Here is a 16,573-nt window from a genome sequence, read left to right on the forward strand (position 1 = left end):
CCAATTCCTGCGCTTTTAAGGTTGCTGCAACAACTTCCGCGCGCCCCTCTCGCTTCGAAGCGTTTGCCTTCACGCTTTCTCTGACAGCTTCTCCCCTTTCAAAATGCTCGATCCCAACGAGCGCTTCACCCCCATTAACTGGCTTTTGAATGTCGGTCGTATGAGCAAATGCAATTTCTCGCAATAGTGTTCGAAACCAGAGGGACATTACTAGCTGCAAAGGAAGAGCTGTTAGGGGGTGGCACGTTTTTAGCCCCGGCAATTAAAGTCTGAATCCCAGGTATTGGAGGACCCGCGGCGGAAGAGCTCGGCCGCTTCTCCAGGAGTTGAATCGCCTTAAAAAGAATCTGGTCTGAATCTGATCTGCCGGACCAGATTTACCTATAGTTGAAGTTAGGAAGGCTCTCCTTAGAGGTAAAGCACTGGAAGCTTCCTAACTTTCCCAATGTCTATTGGGTATAATTTCAAATGGAGTTAAATAAAAATACTCCCTATTTTTCAACAACCTTTCCCCCCCCCTCCACTGTGACCTTAGTAAATAACCCCGCCCCTTCTCCCCCCCTCCCCGCTGCTGCTCTATAAAAAGGCGAGCGGAGCGCGGAGAGACAGTGGTAACTTCAGTGGCGCAAGCGAAGTAGGCGCGCAGCCGAGCAGTTTCCTGTGTTATTTTGCATTTACGCTGCAGGAGGATTTGCTCCCACCTTCAGTTGGATTATCGTCGTTATCAGGTCTGCATTTTTTTTTCTTTCTTAAGTGGGACTTTTAAGGCGCGGACGATGGGGGGGGGGAGAAAAAAAAGGAGAAAGTCGTGTGCGTGTGCACCGTGGGCAGCGCGGGTTGTCAGGTTAGAGGCGCATCTGAACGCGGGCGAGAGACGCTTGGCTGCCAGTCCTTGGCTCGGGGCTTCCCCTGGAATTCAAGGGAGGAGGCTGGTCTACAACTAGCCGTCGAGCGATGTTCGGAGTTCAGTTCTGTTGTGCAAAGTGGGAGAGGGGAGAAAGCAGCGAAGAGCAACAGGAGCGTAACTTTAAAATGCTTTTACCTGGGGTTTTTTTTTTTTTGGCGGGGTGGCCGCGGCTTTAGCCTTCTAAGCAAACCGAAAGTGTGTAAAACGAGAACCCTGGACGCTCAGTATTGATCTTGCTGTAATGAATGATTAAGCAGACGTTTAGTATAGCCTGGGTTCGTTCCTAAGGTTCTCAACTCGCTTAGGAGTGGGGAGAGTGGGAGAAGACAGAGGGAGAAGTGGAGGGAACTGCTTGGTGCACAGAACTGCCAAGAACCCCCCCCCCCCTTTGGAGACGCTTAGGTTGGTGTTGACCCTTTGCTCTTCTCTCCCCAGACAAGATGAAAGCCGTTTCCCTCGCCCTTCTGTACCTGGGTTCTGTTTTGTTCTTCGGAATAGATGCAATCAAGCTGGATATTGCATCAAACTTCAAGAGGAAGTAAGTAGGCATCAAAGCATGACTTGCAGCTAAGACTGGTGATAGAGACAGATAGTCCGACTAGGATCTTCCCACCATCATTGTTCTTTCAAAGTTTGGGGACTGAGCGGGGTCTTTAGTTTTAGTTGAAGGATTCCAGGTCCCCCGTGCCAGCCCTTATGGTCAAAGGCAGACTATCCCTCAACAAATCACTCCTTTCTCAATGGAAGGCAACTTGCTAGTTCTACACCACCAGCCTAACTCAGCGTTTAATCGGCTCTCCTCTTTTGCCTCATCATCCAGGTGGCCCACAAGGTTGCTGAGCCGAGCCAGACGGGATCTGCCAGCTCAGGTGGCTGCTGAAAGCTTCCGTTGGAACCTGCTAAAGCGAGTGGCTGATCCAAATGTGCATTCTTTCATCCGCACCCAGGATGTGAAAGATGAGCCCGCAATGCAGCAGCCCAGGTAATTAAGTTTTCTCTTCTGAATGTTACTGCTCAGAGCACTTGCTGCAAAGGAGAGGGACGGAAGGATGGGAGGTTTGAGCAAGAAAGGAGAGAACGGATAAAGAAGCCGGACTTGAACTTGATTCCAGCAAGGGAGGCACACACAGCCCCTTAGAGATGCCTCCCCATGAAGGTTGAAGGCGGGCTCCTCTGGCACGTTGAATTTAACGTTTTCTTAAGATAAATGTCAGGTCTGCAGGTGCCACAAATAGGTCAAAGTGCCTAAAGCTAGGAGGGGCTCATTCCCCAAAGGGCTCAAAACTGGAATCTTTAGGAAGAACCCTTCTCGGTTTGCTGCAGCTCTGCTCTGCATCTTGGTTTCTTCCCTGGGTCTTGCCAGGTAGTGATTTCTTTCTCGTCCTTCCGCTCACAAACTTTTTTTTTTTTCCTTTTCTGTGCCTCAGCCTGCAGACCAGACTCATCCGTATGAAGAGGGAACCTGCTTGCAAGTTGTCGATATGTGTCACACAGGACTTACTCAACCGGCTCAGCCAATGGACCGACTCTTCCAAGGATAGCTCTGCTCCTCCCAAGAAGCTCACCATATCAGGCTATGGGCGCAGGCGGCGCTCTCTCGCTTTCTTGGTCCGCGGGTAGGCGTTCGCGGCCAGTTTGGTTGAGTTGGAGTCCACTTTGATGCGAATCGATGTGTTCCCAAACTTGGAGAGGATAAAAAGACTTGCTGCAGCCCCCTGATGGTGAAAAGGGGAACGGGCAAATGCCCTCCAAGGACTCAGGCTTTAGAATACGGCAGGAACAGGTGACCAAACTTTGCACCCCTCCCTAAGTATCTTGTGGAATAAAGACTGGATGGAAGCTACAGAGGCACTCTTTCGTCAAGTTAGGTGGTGGTGGTGCTGGTGACTGGCTCTTCTCTATTTCGGGGTGACTGCCCTCCCTTTCTTCCCCACATGGATATGGAATTGGCAGGTCCTTCTCTCAGGAGGGGCGTCTTGATACTTGAATGATCTGGCCTGGCAAAGTGCAATGGACTTAATGTGTGTGAGGTGATTTCTGCCTGCTGTTGAGTAAGGATGAGTGAGCGAGTGATTGCCGATGAGAGAAATCAATCCTATTTAAAAAATGGTGTTCTGTTCTTGTATTCTTTTTAATGACAGAGATATTTTTATATTATATGTATAGACATAGATATATTGCTTATGGGCATTATTTTTTTAATTCCCAAAATTTTGTTTCCTGACTTTTGGATCACCCGCTGTAAAACAGTTTTAGGGGAGGAACAGTCCTTTTCAGAATTGGCAGGATGTGCTCTTTTTAAGTTAAATTTTGTAATGAGAACTCTTAAAATATTTCACATTCACAATGTTAACCTAAGCATCTTTTCTCTAAAATAAACCCTCTCTGAGTTTTGGTGGAGGTGGCTTTCCTAGTAAGGATCTGTTGTAATATCTTAGTTTATGATTCAGTTATACTTTCTGTATGAAAAGTGCATTTGTAAGCATCTTGGAGACCGATGGAAAACAAGTTACTTGTCAGGAGTGCATTGAAATGTGCCTCCTGTAGTTTTCACTGTATTTATATTAGTCTGTTTGCCCCATTTGATGAAATTATATTGCCAATCTCTCCTAGGTCAATATGTGAAAGAAATAATAAACCTTATTGCACAAAAAGAATTCTCTGTTGATGTTTTAAGACAAGATGGGAAGACACAATGTTTCATATTTAGCTTTAGAATTACATGGATCCCAAACTCCTTAATTGCCCTAGTTTGTCATTGGCCAAGAAGCCAGTGTTAAGGCCAAAAGCCCCATAAACCTCAAGGTCCCGTCTCCTCACACGTTTCTAAGTGAAGCTAAAACATGCCAGAATTTGGTCTGTTCATTTATTTATTTTATTGTAGTTCTGTTACTATTTTTGGCTGCAATTAATCATAGAAGCAACTGTCCTCTTCATGTTGCACAACACAATTCAGAGATTTATGCAGGGGAAGAACATATTCTTAGAAAAAGAAAAATGGCCAAAATAACTTCCAAGGTTATTCATGTTAAAGGATTTCCCTGGCCACAGTTCAGGTTTAATCCAGAGGTTTGTTGTGGGCAGGAACACACATTACAGCCAGAGACCAAAACACAAATTGCATCAGTTTCTAATCACAATATCATTTAATGTAACAACAGCACCAGCTAGTGGCATAATTTATCATTAATATTATTTAGTACTGCTATTTGCTTTCCTAAGAATATCCCCAAGTCAGTATGTCAGATATTTATTCCCAAGGAATATTTTACAGTGCAGTACATGGATTATTGAGAAATTTGAAAAGTATTATAAATCCTAGAATAATGTTTTTAAATCTTATTAAATGTATTAAACTATTCTATTGTATGGGAAACGTTAACAACAGTTGCAATACTGATTTAAAACTAGTAAAATAATACTGTACGACCTGAAGACAAAGCGTTGGCTAATAGTACTAGGCAATAATAGTAATCATCAGAAGAAAATAAAATAGTTTCTTTCATAGACACTGAAGCCCTGCTCTTGTGAAATGCTTAGTCTAGTAAGACACTAATCTAGTCAAATTACCATATTGATAGTTCTAACACCACCAGTTTAGTTATCTGGGTCAGAAGTTTGCATTTGGAATATGGTCTTCCCACCCTCTTCAATAAATCCCTGGGAAGTGCTCAGAAAATTCCTAGTAAGGCTTCTTTACCAGCGCTTTTCCAGTTGCCTGAGCAGATACCCAGTTCCTTGTGGCTTGGCCATTACAACTAAGCAACATAGGAAAGTGTGTTCTTGCTGCTGGACTTTGCAGTGAGACCTCTGATGGAGAGGTTGGCTTTCTCACCCTTTCCTCAGCTGCTCTATCACGCATGACTTGATGGGCAAAGTGGGGAGATTGACAGGGCTCTGGTAGTTTGGTGACCTGGATGAAACAGAGTTGGCTTAATCTTGTGCACAACTGAGTCAGCTTCCCACAGCTTTCTTAAGTGCTGTGGAACAGCGCCCATAAACATGAATGTCCTTAACTCAAAGTACCAGACAAGAATTCAGATGCCAAAATCTAAAAACAATGGGTTTCAGCTTATTCACAGATGATTGATTGCACAGATGGGTTTATTTGTCAGTACATATAGTAATATTTTAAAAAGTATCTGTATTTTCCAGTGGATAAAGGCATCCATAAATAAAACTGACTCTCAAATTTTCAACCAAAATACATATAGGTGGCACCCTTTTCATGGTCTTTTGGTTGAAAATTTCTAGATCAGCTAATACGCAGATGGGCTTATATATGTGTGTATATTGTAATCTGATGGAGAGAATATACATTAAATGGAAACAAGATTTTTGCTTTATCACCAGCTGCCCTAAAGTATTTTTCTATTAAGTCTGGTATTGTTCATTCTTTATGGTCTCAGAGCTCTTCTGGGTTAGGGAATCTCCATAAGTTCCTGAACAGCATCCTATACTGTGCTAGCTAGGGATATTGGAAATTAAGTTTCATAATACATAGGATATTTTGTATACATATATATGTAATTCATAATATTATCATACATCGGCACTATCCTTGAGACTTTATAAATAAAAATGACAAGGATGTAAACATCTTTTTCATGCAAAATTATGTTCAGTTATTTTTTCCCTCTTCATCACATAATAATCTTCTATTTTCTTTTGCATTACATATCTTACCATAATCATATGGTCAATCAATCAATCAGTAAGAAATACACATTTAAGAAATACAGCAAATGTCTCTTGTTCTCTTGGTCTACCAACTTCAATTTACAAGTGTTCCTCTAATTGCAATCTATTCTAATTACGAAATTGGGTGCCTTTTTTTTACAAACAATTTTTCTAGATATTTGATATGCTATCCTCTTCTAGGGTGGTTGCCTAATAATACATTATAGCTTTACATGGCCACAGACAGAGAATGAATGACGGTGTTCTCTAAGTAGTGTAAAATTACAAAACAATATTTTAATTTGGAACACATTTGCCACCATGAATTTATTGTACAGATCCTCATCTTTTATAAGAGACAATTGAGAACTATCTGTGGACTGTCACTCTCATAACATACCTTTCCAGTCTTTAAAATATACCTGACAGGAGTCCCGGAAGTGTGCAGAAGAGGGGCTTTTCTTGTTTCATTTCCAGGCTGTGCAATGTGAGGAACTGACAATTCTTGACAATTATATTTGGCTCCCATCGGCTTTTAAACATGCATCCTTCAATTTCAGGCTCAAGCCCAAAGATGAGACAGTGAGATCCAAGCAAGCCCAATCCTTTATTTGTTTGCACCTAAGATACAGAATCTTGTCAAACTAAAGATATAACTTTCTAAGCTACTACATATATCAGAAAGCCAATACAAAAGATCAGTTCAGAATAATAATGGATGGCAAGCAAGGCAAAAACAGGCTTCTACATTCTTCAGCTAGGAGTTAGCTCTGCTTTAGGTTGACGCTTTTTCTTGGAATATACAAGCAAGTGAGTTCTCATCTCATTGTAAGACGCCTACAATACTAATGTTACGACTTCTGTGATATGGGATGTACTTATTCAAATATAGCTGCTCACCAAACTGTTATTTATCAGTTGTATTTATTGGCTGACTCTGCATGTTTTACCAGAAGAATTTATTATGCCTTCTGTTGTCAGCAAGAACTATATTTTGAAGTCTGGAACCACAATGATTGGAAAAGGGTGATTTCCAGTTGCAATGCATTTAATTGTCAAACAATATAGTCATAGAGCCCCATGTATTTAATGAAGACATACATATTTTAATATATTGTTTATAGCTGGGTGAGGCTGTAATAGCAGGATGTTGCAGGGTTTGTAAATATGTATAAGGAATCCCAATTTTTCATTCTTTAGGGATTATAAGCTGAAATGTACTTCAAAGCAGGGCTAAAGTGTGCTTGTTTGCATACCAGCAGCATGTAAAGGTTTTGCAAGCATTAGTTAGCATTTCCTAACATGCTTAAAGCATTTTGCCTTTTTTGGCTATATAGGACTATTATGTCTCATAAAAAAAGAATGGTTAGCAACATTTTTTTAAAAAAAGATGTTAGAAAGTAATCAAGAGTGACAAAGTCTTTGTTTGCACAGTCAAATAACGAGTGTGCTATGGAAGGCTATAAGACATATTCCAGGAAAATAATATTAAGTGAGATTGTGCTTTTTTTTTCTAATCAGGTTTTGCTGATTCCACACTCAACTATTTTTAGTTCCTTTCTTAGCCTGCTGTATTTCTGCAAACCTTAGAGTTCATGAGGACTTGATTTCTCCCTCTTGGGCCAGAGTAGTGCCATTAGTACGCTTGAACAGAATAAGCATCATAAAATAACTGGAGGAAATGAAAAAAACAATGGGAGGGTATAATAAAAGGCAACTTCTGCAATCACACAATCAAAAAGCAATGTTTGGAAGCACTATTTACTTAAAGTGGACAACTGCTTCGGATAATGACATTCCAGCTCTCTGTTTTTGCTTTTATTTATTTTTCTCATCTGTTTGCCAAATTCCTTGGATTTGAAATAATTTACATCTTTGCCCTTGTGATTTCATTGCCAAGAATGTCAAAACTCAGAATGCTTAAATTTCTGGCCTAGCTGAATACAGCTGAAAGCAGAAAAACTATAGCTGTTGAGAGTATTCTTACTTCTGGAGTTAGGGATGGAACTGGGGCAGACTTCAGTTAAAAGAAGAGGCAAGAGCACCATCTACTGAAATGAAAGTGACCAGCAGAAAGGCAGCAGATTATGCTCCCTCATTTCAATACAGTTATGAAGTAAAACTAGGATGCATTTAGAATAGAATAGAATAGAATAGAATAGAATAGAATAGAATAGAATAGAATAGAATAGAATAGAATAGAAGCTGGAAGGGACTTTGGAGGTCTTCTAGTCCAGCCCCCCGCTCAAGCAGGAGAACCTATACCCTCTCAGACAAGTGACTGTCCAGTCTCTTCTTAAAAACCTCCAGTGATGGAGCGCCCACAATTTTTGAAAACAAGCTATTCCACTGGTTAATTGTCCTCACTGTTAGGAAGTTTCTCCTTAATTCCAGGTTGCTTCTCTCTTTGATCAGTTTCCAACCATTGTTTCTTGTCCTGCCATTTACCCCCCCCCCCATGTGTTAGAAATCAACCAGAAATTATATGCAGACATATCTCAGAATCTTCTTTGTATGGAACAGCTGATATTTGATGAATACGGGAAGAACGGGCCATTCTTAAAATAGCTTGGAAGATACAAGGATGATTTTGCATTTTGTCAATCCAAGAAAATTTGCATTTGAATAGGACAGGGGTGCAGCGATGAAGGAACGTGGCGTATTTCCCTACTTTTAATATCTTAACTTCCTTTTGTCACTGCAGAAGCTCACTAGGTAATTTGGAACTAGTTGGTCTCTCTCAACCAAACCTCACAGAATTGTTTGTTGTGGACAAAAACAAGAGGAGGGAGTGTAATGCGTGCCATCTTGAGCTCCAAAATTAAAGGTAGGATGTCAATCTAATGTCAAAATAATGGGCAGAGTTTGTTTTCAAAGAGACTACTACCATTGTTTCTATGAATCCTGGAGTAATCTTCGTTCAGTGAGTCCCCAGCTGTAACTAAACTTGCGCTTAGTAATCCTCCTTCACTCCCTGTCCAAATTGGTAAAAACAAAAATAAAAACCTCCATCCTGTTTTTCCCCACTCTCAACCATGTTCCCAACTGGGGCTATTCCGTGTAAAACAGGGATTTTCCAGCTGTGTTCCATGGCATCTAGGGTTCCACAAGAATTTAATAGGATTACATAAAAGATGAAGGGCAAAAAAAAAGTGAGAGCTCCTTCAAACCAACCAATCACTTTCTTTACCACTAGAGTTTATGGGGTTCCAAGATTTTTTTAAACAGGTTTCCTTTCAAAAAATGTTTGAAATTCCCTCTTGTAGAACCTTTGTTAAGACCTAAGCCAGTAACTTACATTAGATAGTCTGAGTGCAAATACTGTATTTAGTTTTCTTTTTGTCTCCTGAAGACTAAGGAGATGGAGGCAAGCTGAAAAGAGGAGTAGCTAATTCTGTCTCACTAATCAGTAACTTCAGTACTTTTTCCAATGTGCCCTTTAGGAGAAACCCTTCAAATTGCTTAAGTAGTTAAGGGAAAGGGTGTACTTCAATCAGTGTTTCTCAATCTTGGCAACTTTATGATGGATGGACTTCAACTTCAGAATTCCCTAGCTAGCTAGATGTGGGAGATGAAGTCCTTATATCTGGACTGTAACTGCCCAGTGACTGATTATCAGAAGAAGCTGAAGCAACATGTTTTCATGATGTACGAACAAGAAAAGGGGCCTAGAGGCAAAACAATTGTTTCATATTACAAAAAGTAGAACTACTGTGTTAACACAGAACAACAAACTTGGAAGGGACCTTGGAGGTCATCTAATCCAATTCTGCTTGAGCAGGAAACCCTACACCATTTCAGACAAATGTTGTCCAATCTCTTCTTAAAAACCTCCAGTGTTGGAGCACTCACAACTTCTGGAGGCAGGTCATTCCACTGATTGTTGGGAAATTTCTCCTTAGTTCTAGGTTGCTTCTCTCCTTGATTAATTTCCATCCATTGCTTCTTGTCCTGCCTTCAGGTGCTTTGGAGAATAGCTTGACTCCCTCTTCTTTGTGGCAACCCCTGAGATATTGGAAGACTGTTATCATGTCATTGTACCTAGATCTGAGCTGTAAAAATAATGAATAACCCAACTCCATGATACCACCTAAGGATTGTCTAGATACTTCCTGATAAAAGCAACTTTCAAGCTATGACTGGCCTTGATTTTGTACACTTGAGGCCATTTTAATGCCTTTATTAATTCTTTGTTTTCATCTGGAGCACGTAACAGGCAGAAGAAGCAGCAATCAACCTTAGCAAAATATATAGATACACACAAAGGGGTGAAAAACATTCTAACCCCCTTTCCAATATTTACTTATGAGAAAATGACACTAAAAAGCTTTTTGATGTCCAATCTTTCCTGCAACTTTGGGTGTCTCAAGTATCTGCCTTTCTGAGTATCTGATAAGCTAAAAGCTAAGTGGCAGTTTTGTCAGCAGTTCAAGGACAGCATGTGTCTCTGGGTGACAGATGACCTATGAAAATATTCAGTCACATGCTTCAAAACAAACTAGCAGCATCTGTTCATTAAATTCTTCAATTAAAATCAGAATATCATTTTCAAAGGCCTGTTCTGAACCTGGCAGAACAAGGGATGCAAGCATACAGCTAAAAATGAAAATGACTAGACCAAAGGTCTAAGACAAGTTAAAATTATAACAGAGACAAAAACGAAAAGAAAAACAAGAATTTCACAGAAAGGAAGTCATGCTTGATCGTTGATCCATCTGAAAATATACTTTAAGGAAGGATTGCTTTCCAAACTGGTATGTGGCTGGTGATGGCCTGAAAGGGTTTGGCTGAACTAAAGAATCTGTTTTGGTAAAAACATTTTTCCTTTCTTTGGCTTTGTTTTTGCTAAAAGACATTGCTCACAGGAATAGGGATGGAGCACATTAAGTTCTTGCAAGTCAATTTTATTATTCTTTAATAAAACCAAAGAATTGTTTATTTCCATCAGTTAATGTCTGAGCCTGAAATAACATGGGGAGTTTAGAGACACACTTCCTGCTTCCGTGCTTCTTGGATTTACTTATCCACCATTGCCGATAAATTTATCTAGAGACGACAGCAGCTTTTCCCATGAGCTGATTGCCACCGTGTTCAATTGAAAGCTGAGAAGGTGAGAGAGAAAAAAACAAACTAAAGTGATACTAGGGTTGAATATATATGCTCAACAGTCATTTTTCATGCAGTAGCAATCTTCTAAGTAACTTGGAACCATTAAGGATCGTGGCTGGCATCACTGATTCTTGCCTGTCATCTACAAATGGAGATGTACTGAATCTTCACTTTTGATCAATCCATGTTAGGATATAGAGATGGTCCTAGTTTTTTTTTTCAAATAACCAACCAAATAGCTATTACCAACTCCCTCCTAGATACTAATGGCCATTAACACTTGCTTTGATCACTTATTATTAGGTCAAATTATCTAGCAATCACAGAATTTCTATTTTCCTGCTTGTGGCAGCTTTTCCCAACTTGTGGCCCTCAACTCCTATAATTTCCCCACCAGTGTGGCCAGTGGTGGGATTCACCTGGTTCGCACCAGTTTGGCAGAACCGGTAGCTAATTTTTTGTTGCCCAGGCCCAGAATGGACTTCCGGAAGCGGCATCCACACAGAGAACTGGTTGTTCACATATTTGAATCCCACCACTGAGTGTGGCTGATGCTGAGAGTTTTGAGGGTTGTCCACACTTCTGGAAGTTTTCATGGTTGGTAAACAATGACTCTTTTTTTTTGCCATGACAGAGAACCAAATGCCAAGTGAAACACAGGATATAATTATCAGATCCGATCATATAATTATTCTTCAACAAAAATGATTACCTTCTGTTGATTGGTCTGTTTAGTAAGAAATTTAGGAACCAGTGCTTTAAATCAGGGGAAATAAATTATTTTTAAGTTTTGAGAGCCACATTTTCTTTCACATGTACATCTATAATGATCTCTCACATATAGATCTGCCAATACACATATTATATACATATCCCTTTCTCCTATATAGACAATTTCCCCCTTTCCCCTACGTATCCTTTGATACAATATACTGTACACACAAGCACAGATATATAATTTCCCCCTCCCCATAATACTAGATCCTATAGTATCAGTTACAGAAATGAGGGAAATACGAGCTTTACCCCTTCTTTCCTGCAAAAGCCAATGGATTTCAAGGCAGAGATGTCGGTTAACAACTGATTAGCTTTGAGGTCATGAAGTACAAGCACAAGCTGATTGAATGGTAGGAAGGTGGTAAAAATAAGCAATGGATTTAAACTTCATCAGTATAAGAGAGAAACTGCACCCTCACTGTGATAGAGGGACAATAACTTTTTCAATGAAAATTCATTCAATAAAGATCCTTATCTAGCTGCCCTACGCCTGATGTCTGAGAGACTTCAGCAGAATCCAAACACAACAGTCGTGTTAGGAAGATTCAGATTTAGTGCCAAGTCCTGATCCAGAGAGCCCGACATTTCCAGCTATACAACTTGTGGGGATGTTTTGCTAAGACTGAAAGAGCTTGCTGCCAATAGCAGAGGGGTGAGTATAAAGGTTGCTCTTTCCTTCCACCGAAGGAAGTTAGCATTCTTCTTGAAAATAAATGGGGAATGCACAAATCTGGAACGGCTTCGCTAGGAGAAAAGGTGAAAGATCCAGTAGAAGAGATCATCCATAGCACATCAATCAATTGAGTAATGGGCTATCTGGAATCATATGTGGCCAACAGTGGAATTGGCAACATGCTTCACAAATGAGTTTTGAGACTACAAGGGGCTCACAGGTCATGGACAGGTGCATCCCTTCTTTACAGCTTCATTCAATAAAGCCATATATAGAAGAATTGATATTTGTGATATTGTGGGCTTTAAAGCAGAGATAGGCCATTTGCAGGGTTCTATGGAATCCCCATTTTCTGATCCTGAAATATGACATCACATTTTCCCATATTTTATGAAGGGAAAAAGAAGAAAACTGTGGAATAAATCCTTAAATTCATCCATCAGTGTAAAGAAGAAGAGCCGAGGTGGCGCAGCAGTTAGAGTGCAGTACTGCAGGCCACTTTAGCTGACTGTGTTCAGCAGGTCAGCGGTTGAAATCTCACTGGCTCAAGGTTGACTCAGCCTTCCATCCTTCCGGGGTAGGTAAAATGAGGACCCAGATTGTTGGGGGCAATTGCTTACTGGTGTACACCGCTTATAGAGTGCTTGTACTTAAAGCGGTATATAAGTCTCATAAATAAATAAATAAATAAGAAGAAAAAAAAGGTGCAAAAGCTAATCTTGAAGCCCATTTTAAAGGAATCATCTTGCTTGTAAAATAAGCTTTCTGACGGTGAATGTTTTCTTTGTTTTTTAGTTGAGAGAGGACATTTGCAGATTTCCTCCAAGAAGATGGCTGTGATCTCTACTGTTTGGAGGCTGTTTTCCCCTTGAAGCAGTCTGCCTGAATGCTTTTGACATTTATGCCTTTGTTTCTTAGCAGTGGGCTATTTCTTTTCATTAATGCCCCAGTTACAAACTAAAAGACAAATGCAGGCAACACAGTTAATAATAGGTGATCTAATTGTGTCCACTGAAAATCTACCCCAGATTACGAAGTACTTATTAGCTTTTAAAACTCTGCATTCTCCCTGATCTGCACCAACCTCCATTGTCTTATCCATGTGTTCAGTGGTGGAATTCAAATATGTGAACAACCGGTTCTCTCTGTGGATGCCACCTCCGGAAGTCCATTCTGGGCTTGGGCAACAAAAAAGTAGCTACCGGTTCTGCCGAAGTGGTGTGAACTGGCTGAATCCCACCACTGCATGTGTTGTCTATGTGCTGAATAGGTCCCCTTAAATGGATCTGCAAAATGCCTTTCTTTCGTACAGGTAGGGTTCCACAGAAATAAAAATACTTCTCTTGAAGAGCTAATTCTTTACTCTCTTCCCAGTCAGCTGGCTTCCTTCCCCTGAGACTGGCTGTCAAAAGAATGCTATTTGTGGATGGTGCTGAGCTCATGCCGAGTGCTCTCACTCTGTGGAGGGCAGAGTGGTATCTGCCAGGTTGTATTTATAAGTGCTGTAGGAAGGTTGATGTCACAGAAAGTTCACTGTTGACATATAAGGAAGAGTTCCTGATGCAGCACTACTATACATTAGCGACAGCCCTACGCCTTCCCTGCCTTGGTCAATATCAGCAGCATTGCCCTAAATATTGATCAGTGACAGAGGTGTTGCTATGTTCTTTGTTGTTTAAAATGTTTTGAGAATACAGCTGTCATTTTTTTCACACTAACTGTATGTTGATGTTAGTGGTCGTATTTCAATTGTCTGGAGGGCTCCAGAAAACTTGGCCCACTGAAGTAGCTGCCTGCAAAGCAAACATCAATGTTGCTTCTGTTTTCTTAGGGGAGATGTCTCAGACTAACCATCCCAGGGTCTAGAGGCTCTGAGCTGCCACTTAGCTGAGCCCTAATTCAGTCTGGGGAAGGTCAATGGTAGGCAGTTCAAACCTAAAGTATGGAGAGATGAAGGGAAAATCAGAATTTCTTGTGATCATGTCTACATACCTAAGGCCTTTCTTATAACTATGATATCTGGGAGTGCTCAGACTTAAAAACCTTCCTTCCCAGACTACTCATTGCAGGAAACATATTTGTATATATTAACTTTCTCTGGGTTGGCATTGCTTTAGTCCTGTTATGCTACTGGCCTCTTTGTGCTAGATCTTAGATTTCACTTGGAACCTGATGCTAGTGCCTGCCACATGGTGGGACTCCCTGTGCTTGATGCTGCACTTAATTTTGGACTTTATTTCTTCTGTCCCAATGGAGTTTTAGAATACTCCAGCCAGGACTGTCATAATGCCATTGGGCGGCTCTGCCTGTTCTTTCCATTCACTTGACAAATCACAGAGAACATAAGACTCCAAACAAGGCAGTCATTTACAGAAGCAGTCTGCCTGAATGCTTTTGGCATTATGCCTTTGTTTCTTAGCAGTAGGCTATTTCTTTTCATTAATGCCCCAGTTACAAACCAAAAGACAAATGCAGGTAACATAGTTAATAATAGGAGATCTAATTGTGTCTGCTGAAGATCTACCCCAGATTATGAAGTACTTATTAACTTTTAAAACTCTGCATTCTTCCTGATCTGCACCAACCTCCATTGTCTTATCCTTGTGTCATCTATCTTACATTTATGATGATTGTCCATTCTGCATTCAATTTTGACCATCTGACTTCACTCTTGGCATATGCGCACTATCCACAAAGCAAAGCATATGATTACATGATGCAGCATAGGCCTAAATTAGAAAAATTGCTGGTCACAGTCAACAGTGGCATTTTCTGACTCTTGAGAACAGCCAGATAAGTTCTTTATTTACCAGTGCTGTTGACTGACAGACATTCTGCAGTGCTCAAGCTAAAATATGAAAGACAATATTATTGCAGAAGGATGCCTAAAAGGTTTTCATCACACTGCAAAAAGAAAAAAGAAAAAAAACTGAGGAAGGGGGAAACTCTAATGAATATTTTTCTTTCTGGATCAAATTCCAAAAGATTGGAGGTCATAATTAAACAATGGTTTATAAATATGTCTCTTCCAATGCATTTCCCATTTAGAATTACTTAATATTGTTCTTACACATAAGTATCTCCAAAAAAGCCATACAAATCACTAACACTAGCTTTAAATCAGTTGTGTTTATTATTATTAGAACATTTTATAAGTTTTTTAATTCCCTAAATATTTTTAGAAGAGCTATTTGTTTCAGAAAATGATTAGTTTTTAACTTTGAAGTAATTTCAACTTTCTGAGTGTACAGATACTTGGAACTGGGTCATACGTCCTGGAGTGAGGGGGAAAAAAGGTGATTATTTCATGAGTTGAACTCTGTTATATAAAGATTGCTTGTTCTAGCTGTTGCCATTATTTTGGTCTTCTTTATATTGAATTTTAGTTCCAGTTTTCACTGTGCTCCTTGACTTTTATTACTAGAGCTTCCAGATCTATGCATTTTCAGCTATCAGGGTTGCTGATGATACAATCAATTTTCTTTCTCCAGTTTTAAAGTCACACTCCTCTTCTTCCAACCTTAATCTATGTTCAACGTATTGGTTGAATAAATAAGGAGAAAGTATATAGTTTTGCACTCCTTTGCCAATCTAGAGCCAGTCTCTTTCTCCATGTTCTGCCTGTACTGTAGGTTCCGCTTCATAGCTAAAATGATATTTGACATTTGAATCATTTGTCTATGGCCAATATTCTGTGCACTAAACCAGTGGCCTCCCAACCTTTTGGCACCAGGGACTGGTTCCGCGGAGAGAGGTTTTTACATGGACTGGAGAGGCTTCCTGTATCTGCCAATGGGGCTTTGATTGCTTACGTGGACCAGTTTCTGGCATGCTGTGGCCAGGTACCGGTCCACGGACCAGGGTTTGAGGAGGTCTTTCCCTACTTTACGACTTCTACTTGTGTTGCACTATAAATAGTGGGAAATATAGTCCAAGAGATACAGAAGACATCTAACCTGGACAGGTTTCTTGTATCTGGTTTTCTACATTAGGGTATGGAACTGGAACTTTGTCTGCATAGACAAAAAGTATAATGTTGCACTCACATATTTTTTTTCTTTCTAGCATTTTTCCTACAAGTACAGGAAAAAGGGTCTGCTTTTTTGGGGGGGGGGGATCAACCATGTGTTGGTTCCTTGGTTGTGACAGGAATTTTTTCTAGACAGGTGCCTTACCACTAGAACAAACTGCTGCTATAGTCACAAATGTAACAAATACATATATGCTTTCAAATGCTTGGCAATGTAAAAAAAAAGTCAGGTAACCTGATGCATAATAATTCAAGGCAATGTCTTACTATTATAGTCATCACATTAGAACACAGATCAGCTGAAATGGTAATCCTGCTTATGCAATAGATTATTGTATGTAATTAAGCATAGAAAAAGGAGTGGCATTCTCCCCCCCATCCAAGTCATAGTGTGATG

General features: G+C 40.2%; 1 protein-coding gene across 1 annotated transcript; it reads left to right on the forward strand.

The window, feature by feature from the left end:
• The first annotated feature begins 613 nt into the window (after positions 1-613).
• On the forward strand, positions 614-3,564 carry ADM (adrenomedullin). Its single transcript, XM_039350254.1, has 4 exons — positions 614-728; positions 1,343-1,445; positions 1,728-1,889; positions 2,335-3,564. Exons 2-4 carry the CDS (start codon positions 1,348-1,350, stop codon positions 2,525-2,527), a joined length of 453 nt encoding a protein of 150 aa, XP_039206188.1. The 5' UTR covers positions 614-728; positions 1,343-1,347; the 3' UTR covers positions 2,528-3,564.
• Positions 3,565-16,573: the final 13,009 nt, after the last annotated feature.

The sequence above is a fragment of the Crotalus tigris genome, unplaced genomic scaffold, assembly GCF_016545835.1.
Source record: "Crotalus tigris isolate CLP2741 ecotype Arizona unplaced genomic scaffold, ASM1654583v1 scf7180000018308.1980950, whole genome shotgun sequence".
NCBI lineage: Eukaryota > Metazoa > Chordata > Lepidosauria > Squamata > Viperidae > Crotalus > Crotalus tigris.

Excerpts from the sequence above, each read along its gene's own strand:
- ADM (XM_039350254.1), top strand. The coding sequence starts at position 1,348 with ATGAAAGCCGTTTCCCTCGCCCTTCTGTACCTGGGTTCTGTTTTGTTC. Across the intron at positions 1,446-1,727 it reads GCATCAAACTTCAAGAGGAA|GTGGCCCACAAGGTTGCTGA; the intron begins GTAAGTAGGCAT and ends CTCATCATCCAG. Across the intron at positions 1,890-2,334 it reads CCCGCAATGCAGCAGCCCAG|CCTGCAGACCAGACTCATCC; the intron begins GTAATTAAGTTT and ends TCTGTGCCTCAG.